The following is an 18455-nucleotide window of genomic DNA, read 5'->3' on the forward strand; positions in this document are numbered from 1 at the left end:
CCCAGAGAGAGAGCGTGTGCGCGGCGGCGTCGGCTGCCTCATTTCCGTGGACGCCCTGGTGACCAGGAGCCCAAACGAGAGATCGGTGCGCGGTATCCGAGTCTCGGCTACAATTTTGGTAGATGCGATAAGCCAGGGGAGTAATCCACCCTTGCATGACGTTCCAGCCCCTCGCGAGTCGGTGATTATGTATTTGGAGGAGTAGTCGGTGGCTGCCAGGGCGAAGGCAGCCTCCTCTGCGTGAATTGCTGACTGGCCTTGAAAGTAAGGGGGTCTACTGTTTTACCCTCGTGGACGACCGCGGCCGTGTACCATCCCCTGGGGTCCGGGCCGGAGGCGTCCACGTAGAAGACTCCTGGTTTTCTCCGAAAATGGTGGTCCAAGGCTTCCGCCCGCGCCAGGCACCTCCCATTATGATCGCCCACATAGATCCTCACAAGATGTCCTGCTCCAACTCGGCATTGGGGGCGCCCGACTTAGCCACGTGTGGAGCATCAGTGCCTCCACCTCCTGGCTTCTACGAAGTGTTACATTCCAGAGGCGGCGGCGGACCTTTGGTAGCGCAGCCGCGCCCGCTTCTCCAAAAGCAGGGACCTAGGCAGGTTTGATATGGAGTGAGCATTTTAATGCAAAAGCATTACTTGGCTATATTGGCAGGGTAGTGTCATGAAAACGTGTCGGCAGCAGCTAGTTGTGGCATTCTCATAAGAGACAGGATCAAACGAACGACTGTAGTCGATAGAGGGTGATGCTAAAAAATTGACTTCAATAGCATGATCAGCTAATTAATTAGAGCCAAAATGTCGAGGAACCGTCAAAATAGCACAAGCTCGGGAAAACATAGACACGGGGAAAACAATCGTGGACGACCAACTGGCGAAAAAGTAAGCAAATGAATAAAAATAAAGATTGAAATGGATAGAAATGTGTTTGATAAGTGATAATTAATCGAACAAAACAGTTTGATTGACCTAGATTAATTACTTAGTTGTTTAGAAGCAAAAGTCGTTGGGCGGTCGAATAGGCTGGACGGGAATGCAGTAGGTGGAGGGAAAAGCATCTTTGGCGCCAAATTTCAGAAACCACAACACCTGTGAATATGGGTGTAATCAGAGTAAATGTGATTAATTAGCATAATGTAAAAGCAAAATGATTCCAATAGATAACCATAATCAATGAAGTTGATTCGTCGATAACAAATAATGTCAATTAAATAGCTAATTAATGTGTTAATTAAGACCAATGCGATGCTAATTAAGAGAAAAAAAGGTCAAATAGTGTCAAAGAGAGGCAAAGAGAGACAACGAGTGCCGTAGAGTCGTGAATGCTTTCGCATCCTGCCAGTGCGGGTTGCCGCAATGATCTCTAACGTTCTTGCGGAACGGCCGGACTCGAATGGCGGCGTCACACGCTTTGCCTGCGCACAAAGGGTGTTCACTGTCTGACGCCGCTGCACGATCATGGCGCTGTCAACGTTCTTCTTCTAGGGTGCCTCGATGCGCGCCTTCGCTGAGGGTGATGACAACGGCACCGTCTGCTACGGCGGACGCCATTTTTGCTGCCGTTGTATGCATATTTTGTTATCGGGGGGTAGTGCTGCTGACTTATCACTTCCGACGGACGCAAAAATTGAGAAAATTAAGAAAGGTATGGGTGTGCTTTCTTTCACTTGAAAAGAATGACATTCTAAATACTTGTCGGGAAAGCCCGCCGTGGTGCCTCAGTGGTTATGGTGCTCGGCTACTGACCCGAAAGACGCGGGTTCGATCCCTGCCGCGTCGGTCGAATTTCTATGGAGGCGAAATTCTACAGGCCTGTGTGCTGTTAGATGTCAGTGCCCGTTAAAGAACCCCAGGCGGTCGAAATTTCTGGAGCCCTTCACTCCGGCGTCTTTCATAGCCTGAGTCGCTTTGGGACGTCAAACCCCATAAAGCACTTGTCGGCAAAGTCCGGTTAACATGCAAGCGGGAGCATTTAATCGGTAAAAAAAAAATGAGCAGACGCCGTCTAAGCATCAATGTCTTGGTGTTGCGTATATGCTTTTAATGGGTAAAACATATCAGCAGCGGTAATGAAACATTAACTCTCACCTCTTCAAGTTATAACCAACATATGTTTCTCAATGAGAACAAACTCTGCTATTCAGCAGACAGCAAAATGTTTATTCGTTGCTCACGTAAGCAATTAATTTAACGAGATATTTGTTTAATGGCAACATAGTCCTGGCATATCATTGCACTTTAAAAATTTACCATGAATATTAAGGAGATGACCATAATTTAGAGAAAACTATTGTAATCCCATTGGGCATAAATGCATAGTTCATATTGAGAGATAAGCTTCGCAAAAGTTCGGATTCCATCTTACTGACGCAAGGCTGACCCCTGCTCAAGTCTTGCTTCCATGGCTGCTGATATTAGTGCAAGCAATTTGGCGAAGATTAATTCGTAGCCTAACTCAGGCGTACGCAGCAATTAGCATTTTGTTAATTCTTTCCTTGTGAGCCGAGCTTGTTTTCAGAGAGGATTGATCTATTTCTTCAAGGTAGGCTATTATAGAACAAAGCGGCGACTTCATGGTGAAAAGTTTGACAGTAAACCATGAATTTATAGCAGTAAAATGTTCTTCGTAGTTTTTCAGACCTTTTGTATCCTCACTGCTTGGGTATATGAGGTCTTGCCAGTCCCTCACGTACTGTTTGTGTGCATTAAGGAAAGCATACTTATATCAGGGTTGCCAAAGAGAGCAGCCTTGCATTGTACACACGTTACAGGCTTCAAAGTCCCTTTCAGACTAAAGCCGGCAAGGTGAAACAAAATGCGACATTCGGTTGATATGAGTTGTTCAATGAATAGAATTCCCGAGTCATTGATTTCATCAACTTCTTTTTCGGTACATTCTTTCTTGCCTTGTGCAAGCATATCAACAATGTATTCGCGGTCGTCAATTTCATAGCTTGTTGATCTCGGAGTATGCAAAAATTGGCTGGCACTGAAGAATCTGAACGCAAACTTCAAGTTACACACTGGGGGCACTGGCTTCATGGGCTGCACCTCAGAAAAAAGGTTTCCTTGTAATAACTGCCCGTGAAAAGGAATTAATACCCTTCACTGCCAAGAAGCACATCTTGAAGGCGAAGGACAGCCGTTGTCGCAGTTAGAACCCCTGCTTGCATGGCTTCCACTGATAGCCATTGCCAATTCTGAGTTCTCTGATGGTGTCTGTTGACGCATGTATAATGTTCAAAGCGGTGTGGTCTTTGGCTATGTTTCTGCGGCTCAGCGCCATGGTGGGATGGCGCGGATGGCACACCACCTCGAAATGAGGTCCATAAACCAAGCTGTTGTTTTGGCTTCTAGCTCAGTCACTCCTTCTTTCACCAGGAATCAAATAGACGCTGGAACGTCGCGGAAAAGGTGCACAGCTACTCCAAGTTTCATCTTGGTGAAGTGGCCACAACTAGTGTGGACTTCCGGAAGATTTGGTGCTACCTTAAGTTCATGGGTGGCGTCGTAATCCAGGACGACCTGTACATGCTCCAGTTTTACCTTCGAGGCTGCCAATCCGTTCTGGCTCACTGTAGCATCATTGAGAGTGAAAACATGAGAGCTTAGAAGCTGTGCTCTCAGATTCTTAAGGACATTCGCCGGGTCTGAGATAAACAAAAGTTCTTTGCCTTATAAAGTTGGGGAATGAGGGTGGCTTGGAAAACCAAATTCTCGCCACATTCCACGGTTTGCTGCGCCCATATTACATGGGACAACACGGATTCTTAGAGAATTCTTGCTGCATATCTTAACAATTTCCAGGACATCGGCTTTGATCACAGAGCCATCCGCTTGCCTGCCAGTGAATTCGAAGGCTATCACTTTTTTTTTAATTGAAGGCTATCCCTTGCTTCCACCTTTGGTAATACCACACAACATATACGCGAAAGTATGATTGGCTGGCTCCTCATTCTTTCAGGGCAGCGTCGTTCCTCCCAGAAGCACATCTTCGCCACGATCCAGTTCGAACCCTGGTGCTATTTCTATTTCGTCTAGAAAGAGAACGGAGTCTTTCTCCACATCCTCCATTCCCTGTGCTTTGCACCACATGACGTCGATCACTTCATGCAAGATACCTGGCAGAAACTTCAGGCCTTAAATTCTTCTCGCTAAGGTTCTGCTTGTAGGCAGAGGGTAGCCCATCTTTCAGAGTGTTTCGTAGCCGGTGGTCCCACAACAAAACTTAATTTGCAGGCCTTGCTTTACTCTTCGCGCTGAGCGCTAAATTCCTTGACTTTGTTCCGAGAAAGGCCACGAATTTGGTCCTCCCTAAAAAAAAAAAAAAACGTGCTCATCAGAAATTATTCGCCTCTTTCTGGAGCCTGAAAACCTACCTGTAGATTTCGGACATTGTTTTTAGATTTTTTACGATGTTCTTACATCTTATCATAGGCTGCTTTGAGGTCTGCAATCTTCTTCCGAAGCACTTCTGGTTCAGAATCAAATGAATGGGTCGCACTGGCCAATGTGCTTTCCTCTTAGGGTACATCTTCGAAGGTCGAAGAAAGTTGCCCATCAACATTGCTTACTCCTGTACTCCACAATCTTTCAGCTGACCCTTTCTCTGACGAAGTATCAGCAGGTCAAAATTCTTGCGTGGTTAAGGGAAGGGTGTCATTCACTTCTGGTGAAGAATCTTGCGGGGCTGCATCGTCACTGAATAATGCAGACGCAGACTATCGTCGTTCTCTTAGTGACGTTCGCACTTTACGAAGATCTAGAAGCAGATAAATAGAAGGAGAATGCACATTACATATAAATAAAACAGTGGCGTCAATAGAAGGCGCGCCAAAACATTTACTATGTATGTGCACGAACCATTTCCTAACACCACTTTTTCAAATGCAAGTAATTATGGCGGTAAACAGCTGTATACCAAAATGCATGATTAGGAGCCATCTCAGTTGTAAAGCAGAACACCGTTGGCACAGCATTCGGCTTGAGCTTCTTCCACCCATCCTCGCGGTTCTGTTCGAAGCTGTGGTCTTCGAAGTGAGCCTGCACACGAACGAAGTTAGCGCTGTGTTTACAGCACTGAAAGGAAGACAACACTCATAAGTAGACAATTTGAATAAAGCCAAAACATGAGGCGAATTTCTTGAATGAGCAACGGAATCTGCACATGACATTATATCCATTTTATCTCATACACTAATTTTATGCACCGAAGCAGGACGAAGCGTCGGGCTGGTAGAAAACATCGCACACGTGTCAAAAACACCACGACAAAATGGTAGACAATTAATCCCGATTGGTTCCTGTACAACCCAGTTGCACATTAATTGCCGCAGCTTATCAGCTCATGCTTGCCCTTACGCTATTTGCTTTGATGCAACGCTTGGGCGACGACCGCGGTTCGCTAGCTAGCGTTTATAAAGATAATGAACCGTTATTTATTTTTTAAAAAGCGGCGGATGCACATTTTGCAAGCATTACCGAGCGCAAACATTGTACTGTATACCTTGCGACGCAAACAAGCTTGCGGAAGGACATTCTCAACTCCCATTGTAGCGCAACTTACCAACCTCGTTATTCTTTCGCGCAGCCGCTTTTTCTGTTACCCCGAGCAAGACGAATGGTTCAGATAAGATTTATAGCATACACCGTATTTACTCGCATAATCCTCGCACTTTTTTTCGGCGAAAATCGGTGCGAAGTTAGGGGGTGCGATAATTACGCGGGGAAAATTTTTGAACAATGCTTTGGAGTGCTGAAAGCAAATGTAGATAGGCTGTGAACCGGGGTTCTCAAGCCAGCTATTGTAAATTTAACCAAAACTTCAATTGCAAGCAGGACTTACGTTTGTAATAAAACCTCAGAGACGACAAACACAACTGCAGAAACACTTTATTTGCGAAGGCTGGCCGCCCGCAACATCACCATCACTCAGAGTCCGCGGAGTCCACGTCGACATTGCCATCGCTATCGCTGGTCGCTGCTTCGTCGGCTTCCTCAGCTTCACCCTCTTCATCTTCGTCCCACACCAAGTGGTCTTCTGTCGCGTCCAGGGCGTTGGAAATGCCAGTTTTCTTGAAATTCTTCACGACCACGTCAGCGCCAATCATGCTCCATGCATCTGCTACCCGGCTGTACAGCAGCTCCACAGATGGCCTCTTTATCTTGCCACCCGGCGTAAGAGCGTGTTGGCCTTCGGCCATCCATTCTGCATACAGCCTCCGAACGTTATCTTTGAACGGCTTGTTCAAAGACACGTCCAGAGGCTGCAGCATCGATGTGAGGCCACCTGGTATTACTGCGATGTCCGTACGCAATTCCGTCAACTTCGCGCGAACAGAGTCCATGAGGTGACCGCGGAAGCTATCAAGAACGAGAAGCGACGGACAAAGAAGTGCTCCCGGTCGCCGTGCCCACACCGTCTTCAACCAGTCGATCATCAATTCTGCCGTCATCCAACCTTTCTCTTGCACCCGCACGTGTATTCCGGAGGGCAGCTTTCCTTTTGGCAGGGTTTTCCGCTTAAAAATCACATATGGTGGCAGCTTCCGCCCGTCCGCAGTCACGCCTAGCATGACCGTGCATCGTTGTTTTTCGGCACCAGTCGTCCTTATGTGCACAGACCGCGCACCTGTCTGCTCCACTGTAGTGCTGCTCGGCATATCAAAATTGAGGGGCGTTTGGTCCGCGTTTCCGATATGGGAGAGCAAGAAGTTTTTTTCCTGCCGAATTCGTATCACGAAGCGATGGAAGTTCACAATCTTGTCTTCATAGGCTGCAGGTAGCCGCTAGCAAAGCGTCGTCCGCCTCCTGAGCGAAAGTCCATTGCGCCGCATGAACCGCGTGGCCCACCCGTTACTTGCCCGGAAATCTTGCGCCGAGATGCCTTCTTTCCTTACAATTACGCGCGCCTGGTTCCGCATCAGCTCTATTGACACGGCGCAACCATCCGCCCGTAGAGCCTTAATGTAGTCCAGTAGTGCAGTTTCAACCCCAGGAAACTTTCCCGTCTTCGGACCACGGAAGGCACGCCGAGTCTTGCTGGTTGCCTTGAGCTTGTCGTGCTGCAGTCTCCAGTAGTGGACACAAAACTCGTTGACTCCGAAGTGTCTGCTGGCAGCGCGGTTGCCGTGCTCCAAAGCGTACTCGACAGCTTTTAGCTTAAAGGCAGCGGTGTAGCTTGCGTATCGCCCCATGGCGAAGCGGCACCGAGAGCACGGTGACAAAAGTAGCACGCACTGAGCGAGGCCTACGAAAGTATTCGCAAAACGGCAGAACTATGCGCGGAACTCGGGAGAACGTGCGGCGGTACCAGCGGAACAAAACTGACGAAACACCTTCTCGCCTTCTCGCTCTCTTGAATGTTTTTATGTAGCCCAAAGATTCCGCTTTGCTTTGAAGTAATCATTTTCTTTCCTATCTGAGCTGTAGTTGTCTTAGGCTGTAGCTGGGTCATCCGCTCCTTTGTATCTGTTAGTCCTTTTATCATTAGTTTGGTAATACTATATTTTGATAGTGCATGCACTTTTCCTTAGTTCTGTCGAGTGATGTTGGGGATGCGATGATTATGCGAGGAAAAAAAAAATTCCAATTTTCGATAGGCAATGTGGGGGGTGCGAGTATTATGCGAGTGCGAGCATTATGCGAGTAAATACGGTACTGCCACTGGACGAAATTTACCAACCCACAGGCAGTATCGATAAATCGCAATAAACATAGCACTGAGCACACGTGCGACACTTACGCTGCAAACACACGAAGAGTTGCTCGGCCGCCATTACTTACGCTTGACCCGCACCACTTACGAGTCTTCTTTTTGGGTCTCTGAAAACGGAACATTGTCCAACCATTTCTCGATTGGTTGAAGCACTGAGGAACACAACATACAGGCATTCCACACGGAAGAAAGCTGCGCAAACGCACCAGCGCTTCGCGTAACACCGCACGACAGCGCGGGGAAGGCAGTGTGGGCAACTCAATGGCGAAGGTGGCGTGCGAAAACTGGTCGGGGCGATGTCGACTAGTTCAAAGGGTGTCCTCGCCCGAAGCAGGGGCGTGAGCATCGAGGCACCCTATCTACTTTTAAAGCCCTGGGGTTCTAACCCCTCCTCCGCGGGCGGACCGGCCGCTTGCGTGTGAAGCGCCTTGAGGTTTTGCGGTGGCTGTGGTAGTGGTTTATTTTAGAACAAAAAAAAAGGTGAAGCAGAACAGTGTAGCCTGCCACGGCAATAGCTATCTAATATCTTAAGCACCCGAGCTGCAGCCGACGGAAATGAAAGGGAAAGAAGAGGATAGTGAGAGTGACCACGTTTTTGGTGCTTTGTAGATTAGCTTTAACTATGAAGGCCTGTATGTCTGAGGTCGCAGGCCTCTACGTTTTTTTTGTGTATTCACTAAGAGTTCTTATTCAGAGCGCAGCTCTTAGGCCCCCGTTTCTGCGTTTCGCGGCGTCGCCGTCGCCATTGAAGTCGTCGGTGTAACCAGCAGTGGACACCCTTTAAGCTGCGCAAGCAACAGAGCGGGAACTTGGAAAGGACAAAGTAAAAGCGCAACCTCCTCTCCTTACCAACCGGTGCGCCAGTGGGGGCCGCAGCTCTCCATGGCAACCGTGACGTCACACAGTAGCGGTAGAACGAGCGCGCGCGCGCCGGCGGTAGCAGCTGCCCCGCCGCTCGTTCGCCAGACTACTCGTTGCAGTCGAGTGAGTGAGACGCATGGCTCCGAAGCGGCCCAATGATTCCGCGCCAAGCGGTTCCGGGAAGCGGCAGTGGGTTGACCACAAGGATATCGCCAAGCACACTTTAGAATTTCCAAAGTGTCTTCGATATTTTTTTGAGGAAAGGAAATGCGCAGTATCTGTCTCGCATATCTCGGTGGACACCTGAACCAGAGAGAAGACGCATAACTGCCCTCTTGGAGCAGTGGACACCTCAATCGTGCTTTAAGCTACGTGGCGGTAGTGACAGATGTGCGCTGTAGGCTTTGGCATTGATAAAATCACTATACTTAAAACAAATCATCACATCATTCGTCCTGGTGTATTCGTTTAAATGAACTTTGTGCCAGAAACGCTGGCGCCTGCCAGGATGGCAGGGTGGATGGGGACTTTAATGTAGATTTAAAGACAAACGGGAATTTCTTACCACTTATGCGGGAGAACATCCCGCTCCTCTCGCTCGTAACGGCTGCCACAGCTATGACAACCTCGCGAAATACTTGCGCAGACTTCGTCTTTAAGAACCAGGCATTGGTGCAGCAAGTCGAGCATATATCCATCGATTTCTCTATCCAAAAAGCTTCCTTCACGACAATCAAGAACTGTTAATGGATTGTTTCTTGAAGAAGGAATATGTGTGAACTCTCATCCCTCTCTCTTGACCCCTTGGTACTATCATGGATTTCCTCCTTCCTTTCAGACCGCACTCAGTTCACTGTTATTGGCGAGCATCGCTCCAAAAACTACAATGTCATTTCAGGCGTGCCCCAAGGCTCTGTCCTCGGTCCACTTTTATTTTTAGTCTTTATAAACGACCTCCCTACAGGCATTTCATCCACAATCCGCCTTTTCGCTGACGATTGTGTACTTTATCGTCGCATCAGTAATACATCTGACCAGTTGCTCCTGCAGAATGACCTCAACACAATAGAAACCTGGTGCGCCACCTGGCTGATGAAACTGAATATGTCGAAGTGTGAGAGCATGCAAGTCTCCCGATGCAAGTCTCCCTGCCATCCTGGCAGGTGCCAGCGTTTCTGGCACAACGTTGTCAATGCCAAAGCCTACAGCGCACATCTGTCACTACCGCCACGTAGCTTAAAGCACGATTGAGGTGTCCACTGCTCCAAGAGGGCAGTTATGCGTCTTCTCTCTGGTTCAGGTGTCCACCGAGATATATCCCCAACAAATCAACATATCCCCAACAAATCAACATCATTCAAGCGAGGCCTTTCGGCACCAAGGGGGCATGTCTATATACCTTTGAAGGCAAAGCAGTGCCACGGTTTGTCTACCTCAGCGGCATCGAATACAGGTGCAAACCATTCCGACCAGTGATGCAGGTTTGCGGATGCTGCCTGAAAATAGGGCACCGTGCTGACATTTGTCCCACTCCGCAGGAGAAAAGATGCTACAATTGCGGAGTACGCAATCCTCCACCAGGACATGTCGATTGCAAAAAGTACTGCATCGTCTGCGACACATCGGACCACTCCACCATTGACACGAACTGCCCGGCAAGACAGAAGAACTACACCACAAGAGGGAAAAAGACAAGCAAAGCTGATGAAGGCGTAATCCGACGTCATCATTATAAAGACATTGCTGCACAGAGCCAAACGCAGAATAACCAAAAGCCTGAGCAGAAGCAAAATAATGCGCAGAAGAACAAGACTGAACAGGAGCACGAGACTGAGCATCAGCCCAAATTTAACCAAACCCAAGCCGACCGGCCGGGAGAACTTCAAGGATATAACAACAGCACAACACTTCCCCCGAAAGGGAATCAGAAAAACGGTCCAAGCAAGGCACTCGCCATCCATCCAAAGAAAGCTTGGAACAAGAGCAGAGAACAATGGCCACCCCTCCCACCACTGAGGAAGGAATACCCAGTGGCCACCACGGGTGTCCAGACACCTTTGGAGCAGACCATGGAGACCGAGACCTCAGAACCGTCGGACAACCAAGATAGCAAAGACCACACGAAAAAGCGCAGTGTGGACACCGTGAACGCTGGATATAAAACTTCACAACGCGATTTCGCACAACTTCAACCCATTCGGGTGCCCAGTGGTACCGAGACAGACGCCACCGAGCCACGGGCCTGTACCTCGAAAGCCAGTGATTGCGCATCCCACATCCAGGAGACCCAGGAGACGCAGTCACTCCGGAACGCTACACCCGAGAAAGAAGCCGGCTCTGCTAAAAGCGGTGAGTTGTCCGTCCAAGCAGCCTCCACTCCCACCTCTTTTCGAAACCCTGACTCCCCTATTACACCTCAAGAGGCGGTTAAACAGTACATACGTTCCGCTGAATTTCGCTCAGAAATCACTACCATAATAAATACTATAGTTGCTGAACAACTCGGAGCGATGCAGCAACAGCTCATACTAGCCCAGGCACAGTTGATACAGTCCATGGCTGACAGGATAGAAGCTACGATTAACACACGCTTGGAAAAACATGAAGCCGGCATCAACAAGCTTTTCGAACTTGTACCGCATCAGGAATTGCTTCGCAAGCAGCGCGCAGTTGAACCCGCTGCCTGTCCTCATCCACTCAATCCAGACCAGCAACATGGCGCAGAACAATAACACTCGAAAACGTCGGCGGCGACACCAGTCCAACACACCAGCAGAAACAATTATATGGCAATGGAACTGTCGCAGCATACGCCGAAAACAAGCACAACTAGCCGCATATATAGCAAACTCCCCTAATCCCCCCCATGTCATCGCTCTGCAAGAGACGGAAACAAATCGCATTCATATCCGCGGTTATCACACGGCAGCCCTTACACCACGTACGGCAATCTTGACACTCGCATCCATGCCGGTACTAGACCGCACACCGACAAACACGCCCGACAGCAAGGGCACTCAATATACCGCGATAGAGCTAAGCTAACCAGGACACACATATGGCCTCACTATTATTAACATATACAGCAATCCTAAAGATAAAGACAGAGTTATTCCGGGTATCCTGGGCTCCTTCCGTTCCTCAAACCTTCTTGTGGTGGGTGATTTTAATGCACGTCACACGCACTGGGGATACAACTCGGATACCCCCAAAGGTAATCTGATTTCTACCGCAATGGCTGATTACAACCTTAGCCTGATCACAAACCCCACCGTACCCACTCGCATTGGCACAAGCGTCACCCGCGACACCACACCCGATCTCACATGGGCCACACAGAACATAATCGTTAAATCTCACACGGTGCTCCAGGATAGCCTTGGAAGTGACCATTTTCCAGTCTCCACTATTATATCTTATGAATCCAAGATTTTCAACCCTCGTTCGCAGCTTCTCACTGACTGGGATAAATTGCGCTCATATTTGGCAACCGATTCGACAGAACCCCGTACTGTCACTGACTGGACAGACCGTCTGGTGAAGGCCATCCAGGCGAACAGCAAAAGCATTAAAAATACCCCTAAGGCACCGCAGGTTGATCCGCATCTGGCTCATCTATGGGAGGCCCGACAGGGACTTCTCAAGCGCTGGCGTCACCAGCGACACAATCGTAAATTGAGACTCCGCATAGCCGCTCTCACTCGCGGGGCAGAAGAATACGCGAACACGCTAGCCCGCGCAAACTGGGCAACCTTCTGTAACGACCTGAAGGATACATTAAGCACTAAACGCACGTGGTCCCTCCTACGCGCTCTCTTGGATCCAACAACCACTAAATCTCAGGCACAAGTAAACACACAACGTCTAACACAACTAGAGCTCCAAAAGGGCACCGACGTAATTGGCCAACTACGGGACACTTATATACCCACATCTCTTCAGTCGGCAGATCCACCGAATCTACCTCCACCTAACCCAGAACTTGATGCCGACATCACCTTAAACGAAGTCCGCCGAGCACTCTTTAGTATTCGCCGCTCTACGGCGCCGGGGCCGGATGGCATAACGTACAAGGCACTACTCAATCTGGACGATGTCTCCCTCCAGGAACTCACGGAGCTCTTTAATAACCACTGGCAAGCTGGGACGCTCCCATCAGCCTGGACCCATGCCAGCATGCGATTTATACCCAAACCGGGCAAAGCCCTCACTCTTCAAAATTTGCGCCCCATCTCCTTAACGAGCTGTGTCGGCAAGCTCTTCGAGCACGTCATTCTCAATCGCCTGCAACCATTCCTAGAAACAACAGGCCTTCTCTCAAACGTTCAATTCGGCTTCCGCCCAAACATCTCGGCGCAAGACGTACTTCTCGCGCTTAAAGAGTCCCTCTTTTGCACTAAGCGTCGTACAGCCTCTACGCGAGCCATACTGGCCCTGGATATCCATAAGGCTTTCGACACAATAAGCCATGACCATATCCTCACGACATTAGCCACCACGGGGTGTGGCACCCGCATATGGCAATATATTCGGGCCTTCCTTCAGGGGCGCACGGCAGACCTCCACCTTGGGGATATTGCCTCCCAGCCTTTCCCCTGCCTAACCGGGGAACCCCACAAGGGGCGGTTCTATCACCTTTACTCTTTAACATTGCCCTAGCGCCACTGGCAAAGGCCCTTGCTGCTGTCCCAGGGCTCCACACAGCCATATACGCAGATGATATAACCGTCTGGACAACGGGAGGATCCCTTGGAACAGCCCAGGATATCCTGCAATCTGCCATAGACATCACCACCACTCATTTAGCAAACACAGGCCTCCGTTGCTCTCCAAATAAATCGGAACTCCTGCAGCTGAAACCCCTCCCCAGTGACCCCCCGATTGAACTGCACATGTACGGGAATCCAGTGCCCATTGTGCCTCAGGTGAAGATTCTCGGCCTTCTAATTAACAACACACTCGATGCAACCGCCACCCTTCAGCTCTTGCAGAGACAGACCAAACAGGTCGCTGCACTTATCAGGCGGGTGGCAGCACGCAATCATGGGCTGTCTGAACGCGAGACCCTCAATATGACAAATGCACTAATCATTAGCCGCATTACATATCACCTTCCATACCACATACTCACTCAGCGGCAAAGACAACAGGCAGACATCCTAATACGCACGGCTGTTACCTCTGCCTTACGTCTTCCACGGACGGTTAGCACGAAACGTCTCCTGGCCACTGGTACCCACAATACAGTGATGGAATTAATAGAGGCTCAGCGCACCAACCAATTAGTCCGCCTGAGTCGCACGGAAACAGGACAATGCCTACTGCGACAGCTACGTCTCAATCCACCAATTCCCACCCAAACAAGTCCTACACCTTACATGATTTCTCTGCGCACGCAGGATCACATATATCAGAAGCCCCTACCGCGCAATATGAGTGCTAGTCTCCATCACGGTAGGCGGCAGGCACGAGCGAGCTATTACACGAAAACATACAGCAACCGCTCCGATATCCTTTATGTCGACGCGGCACAAAATTCTAAACCAGGATATTTCACGGCAGTCGCAGCCTATGAAGACGGCACAGTGGGGGCCGCTGCCACTATTCGAACTAATTCGCCTGCAGAGGCGGAAGGAGCCGCCATCGCACTTGCTCTGGCCCACTCCATCATTGACAAAAACATAACAGAAATTTGCACAGATTCACAGGCCGCGTACCGCCACTACCTACAGGGCGTGGCGACTCCGGCAACACACCGTATTCTTACCACGGCCACCTCTCTCGACCGAACGGTTACTCTGTCGTGGGTCCCTGGGCATGCCTCGATCCCCGGTAATGAGCGCGTTCATGCGCTGGCCCGAGAACTCTCCTCCCGGACCCCGGAGGATCAGGCACCCAACCCTGCGCAAGAAGCCCCTTCGGTCCTCTCTACATATCACCAAATTACCACATTTTACAAATTTAGCCGCATGACACTACCACCACCCCACAGTACCTTATCGCCCTTATCCAGCGCCACATGGCGGCAATTACAGACAGGCTGCTTTATTTCACCCCACCGCCTCTCATGCTTTCATCCCACCTTTCCTCCTGATTGTAACACCTGTGGCGTGCCCAAATCCACACTTTTCCATTACCTTTGGGAATGTCCTTCCCCAAAGGCAGTATCCCCCATCCCCAATCCCACTCATTCTTCCTGGGAGGCTGCTTTACGGACCGCTCAGCCCGCCGGCCAGAAATGGCTAGTGGATCGGGCTTTACGTGAAGCACTAGCCCGTGGACTCCTGGACCCGTAGGGGACCACCCTGGAAATTTTTTTTTTGTGTGTAATAAAGTTGTTTCCATCCAAGTCTCCCGAAAACGCTCCAACCTTGATTATGCATACTCATTGAACTCCATGATCATTTCACGTGTAGAATCATACCGATATCTGGGAGTTATTATCACAGACAAACTGAACTTGTATTAGCATATCACGAAACTTGTGGCGGATACATCTAAAACACTTGGCTTCATCAGGCGTTCTCTCTCTTTATCCCCCAGTAACATTCGTAAGCTCGCATATGAAGTATACATTAGACCTAAACTTGAATATGCCTGCGCAATATGGAGCTCTCATCAACAATACTTAATTGACTTACTAGAAAGCATCCAGAATCGTGCAGCTCGCTTCATCTGCTCAAAATATGATACACGGATCAGCGTTAGTGCCATCAAATCATCCATTGATCTCGACTCGTTAACTCATCGAAGGAAGACATTACGGCTGAGTTTATTTCATAATCTATATTACAACCGCCCTGACCTGCGCACCTCCCTTCTGGTACCACCTGTACGAACGTCCCGTCGGCTCTTCAATTCCCTCAGCGTGCAGCGTATTACTGGTTCCACAAATGCATTTAATAAATCATTCTTGCCCTTGGCTATTGATGAATGGAATTCACTTCCCGAAACTATTGTCCATGAGTGTGACAACTCAAAATTCAGGCAGTTAACATCCGCTCATTTTTGTAAATAAACTGATGAGCAGCAATTTTCTCTAATACACTGCATTTTTTTGTTCAGTAACCGATTTCTTTTCCTTTTTGTGTGTGAATATACTGTTTTGTTGTTTGTTAAAAGTATGCGGACCATAACTGCCTGTGTAATTTTCGTCCGTTTGTTTTCCCTATATTTCAAAATGCACGGATCATAGAAATTCACGTACATCACCATGCCTCGTTGTGTTTTTTTTTGTCTGTATAAATATGACCTTGGCCATACTTTCTTGTCCCCCCCCTTATGTAATGCCCAAACCAGGGCCCTTAAGGGATAATAAATGATGATGATGATAATGATGAAAAATAACAAGTTGTCTGTAATTGTAAAAACATGCCTTGCTCGAATTGTTTGCCTCAATCTATCGAAAAGCTGAAACAGCCTTAGGTTCGGTTGGGGTTCGGTTCCGGTTTCGGGTTCAGGTTCGGTTCCAGTTCGACACCCTGGCTTCAACAATATTTCTTTTTAATATATTGCCATGAAGCAGAGGAAGCTCGCAATGGAGCCGGATGGAGCGCTCGCGCGGCCATTCAAATCATCTCTTTGCCATCATTCATCGCGTCACTTTCTTCGGCTGGCCGCCACCTAACAATATGCTTCTTGTGCAGTCTGCGAAAGGTCCAAATACAACGAGACCATCAACGAAATGAATGACCTGTCTCAAGATACTATATCTGTGCCCTAATCCCTTGCATATTTGAAAACGTAATTTTGGTTTATATAAGAACGGGTGTAGTCAGCGGCTGTGGATTAATTTTGGTTACCTGTAGTTCTTCAGCAGTTACACGGGTGTTGTTCTTTTTCGCCTGCATCGAAATGTTCACGCCGACTTCGGGGTGTACTCCTCCTGTTGCCATTTCCCACTAATGAACAGCACACTGGGCAAAAAGGGGCAAAAAACCTATCCTGGCATATGATTCCGCGCACTCAAAGTTAGTAAAAAGAAATATCGTACAGTCTACTCTGAACAACGCCTTAACAAAAACATGCAAGCATAAGCTAGAAGAAAGCTTTTCAGCTCAGGTGTGCAGGCTGACGAACTCAGGTTATCCACAAGAAGTATTCACTTCTGTGGCGAAAAAGATGTTCCGAAGCATTCAGCGCACGAACACTGGTTAAGTTGCAAGGCTGGACGCACGTCACAGCGCTTGATTGCTCAAAAACCTATCGAAACCGAGAATCCACCGGGCTGTGTATCCGATGGGTCGGTGGAAAGGCGTAAGGCGCTCATTGGACGCAGCAGTGTCAATAATTTGAAAAATATGCCTCACATCTCCATGCGGTGACCGATCGTTGTCCCCCAATAACTTCGCGACGACAGTTGGGGCTACGTGGCCAAATTTTTATTACAGGAAAAAGCGGCATGAATAAATGCACCACGTTCTTTCTACTCTTGGCTGCCCCTTAACATGCTATAAAGAGCGGAGAGGGACCTTCGGCCTGTCTAACGATGCGTAGCACTTTTTGCCGCGAGAGAATGGTTGGCCGAAGTGTTTAATCGCTGCGTTTCAGTGGCGTTTGATAGTCCCATCGTATTTTGTTTTTCTGTCACCCTCCTATAAATATTAAATTAGTGGAAGTACAGTTTCCCACCTTCATTTTGTGCTGTGATTTGTCACCGAAATGTCCATTCTTTCTTGATATCAACAAAATTTGTGCCGCGAGTGGATGACAGTGATGCTGACAGGAGGATCCCTTTCAAGAAAAGTTTTAGACAGTCTATAGAGTGTCTATAGACTTCTGTCTATAAAATCTATAGACTGTCTATACACAAAAGTCTGTAGGCAATACAAATGCCATAGACAGTCTATGGAGAATCTATAGATTTATGGCCATACACTTTTCGACGGCTTTTGTCTATAGACGATCTATAGACTATGAATAATCTCAAAGAAATATCTATACGAAGTCAATAGAGTCAATAAGAAGTCTATAGACTGTCTGTAGACCATTTTTATCGAGCGATGCAGAGTGGAGAAGGGCTGAAACGGAGCGGCTCGGTTGCAGGGATTGGCTACGCCATTTGCATTCTGGACCTGTACATGGCCATGTACTACAACACGGTCATCGCGTGGGCCCTCTACTACCTGGTGGCTTCACTGGCCTCCGAGCTCCCGTGGACTCGCTGCGACAACCCCTGGAACACGAAGACTTGCCGCACTCTAGCAGAGCGCGCCAATGCAACGGGCCTCGCCACCAGTCCGGCCCAGGAGTACTTTGAGTGAGCACATCCTTACTCTGCGCATGCCAATCTCAACTACGGCTGCACGTCCTACGTCTGCTGCTTTTCAGCGGTGTGAGGTACGGGTGGAAGCACATCAGCGTAGAGTTACAAAATTAACGAAAATATTAAAAGCGTTACTTCACCATACTGCAAATTGCATGCTTAATTCTAGCAGGAGAAACTCGGAACTTGAAAATTAAGTACAATTACAAATAAAAACGGCAAAAATCTAGACTGAAGTACAAATAAGTGCGCATTCGGTAAAACGAAAACACATTTCAGCTCTTTGCAGACGTCGCCAGCCTCAGAAACACTTGTAAGCTGTCCGTCGCATTCACTGCTACCGGGACAATTTTGTGTAATGGGAGTTTCTTAGTGCGAAAATTGCATACAAAAAACGCAGCGCAGTTTGCCTTGCTAAAATATAATAGCATTTAGTTTGGCTAAATAAAAGAGGGTTTGTAGAATCATTCCGTCAAAGTATTTTGAAAAAGTTGAACCAGCTTAATTGATTTGCGGCCTGTTTACAATATTAAACGCTTATTTGACTAGATAATCAAGAAAGAAGGCTGCCGTTTATATTTCACAAAGATGAACCTTATACCTTTTTTTA

General features: G+C 48.3%; 1 protein-coding gene and 1 pseudogene across 1 annotated transcript in view; one reads left to right on the forward strand and one right to left on the reverse strand.

Annotated features, from left to right (window-relative positions):
• SerT (Serotonin transporter) overlaps nucleotides 1-18455 on the forward strand; it is a 239687-nt gene that overhangs the window by 31256 nt on the left and 189976 nt on the right. The window contains exon 3 of the mRNA XM_089567951.1: nucleotides 17626-17839. Coding sequence (XP_089424077.1) covers nucleotides 17626-17839 — 214 coding nt within the window. The remainder of the gene's footprint in view (nucleotides 1-17625; nucleotides 17840-18455) is intronic.
• Nucleotides 528-7895, reverse strand: LOC149360900 (uncharacterized; annotated as a pseudogene).

Source organism: Amblyomma mixtum, chromosome 2 (genome assembly GCF_055824585.1).
Source record: "Amblyomma mixtum isolate Tamu chromosome 2, ASM5582458v1, whole genome shotgun sequence".
Taxonomy (NCBI): domain Eukaryota; kingdom Metazoa; phylum Arthropoda; class Arachnida; order Ixodida; family Ixodidae; genus Amblyomma; species Amblyomma mixtum.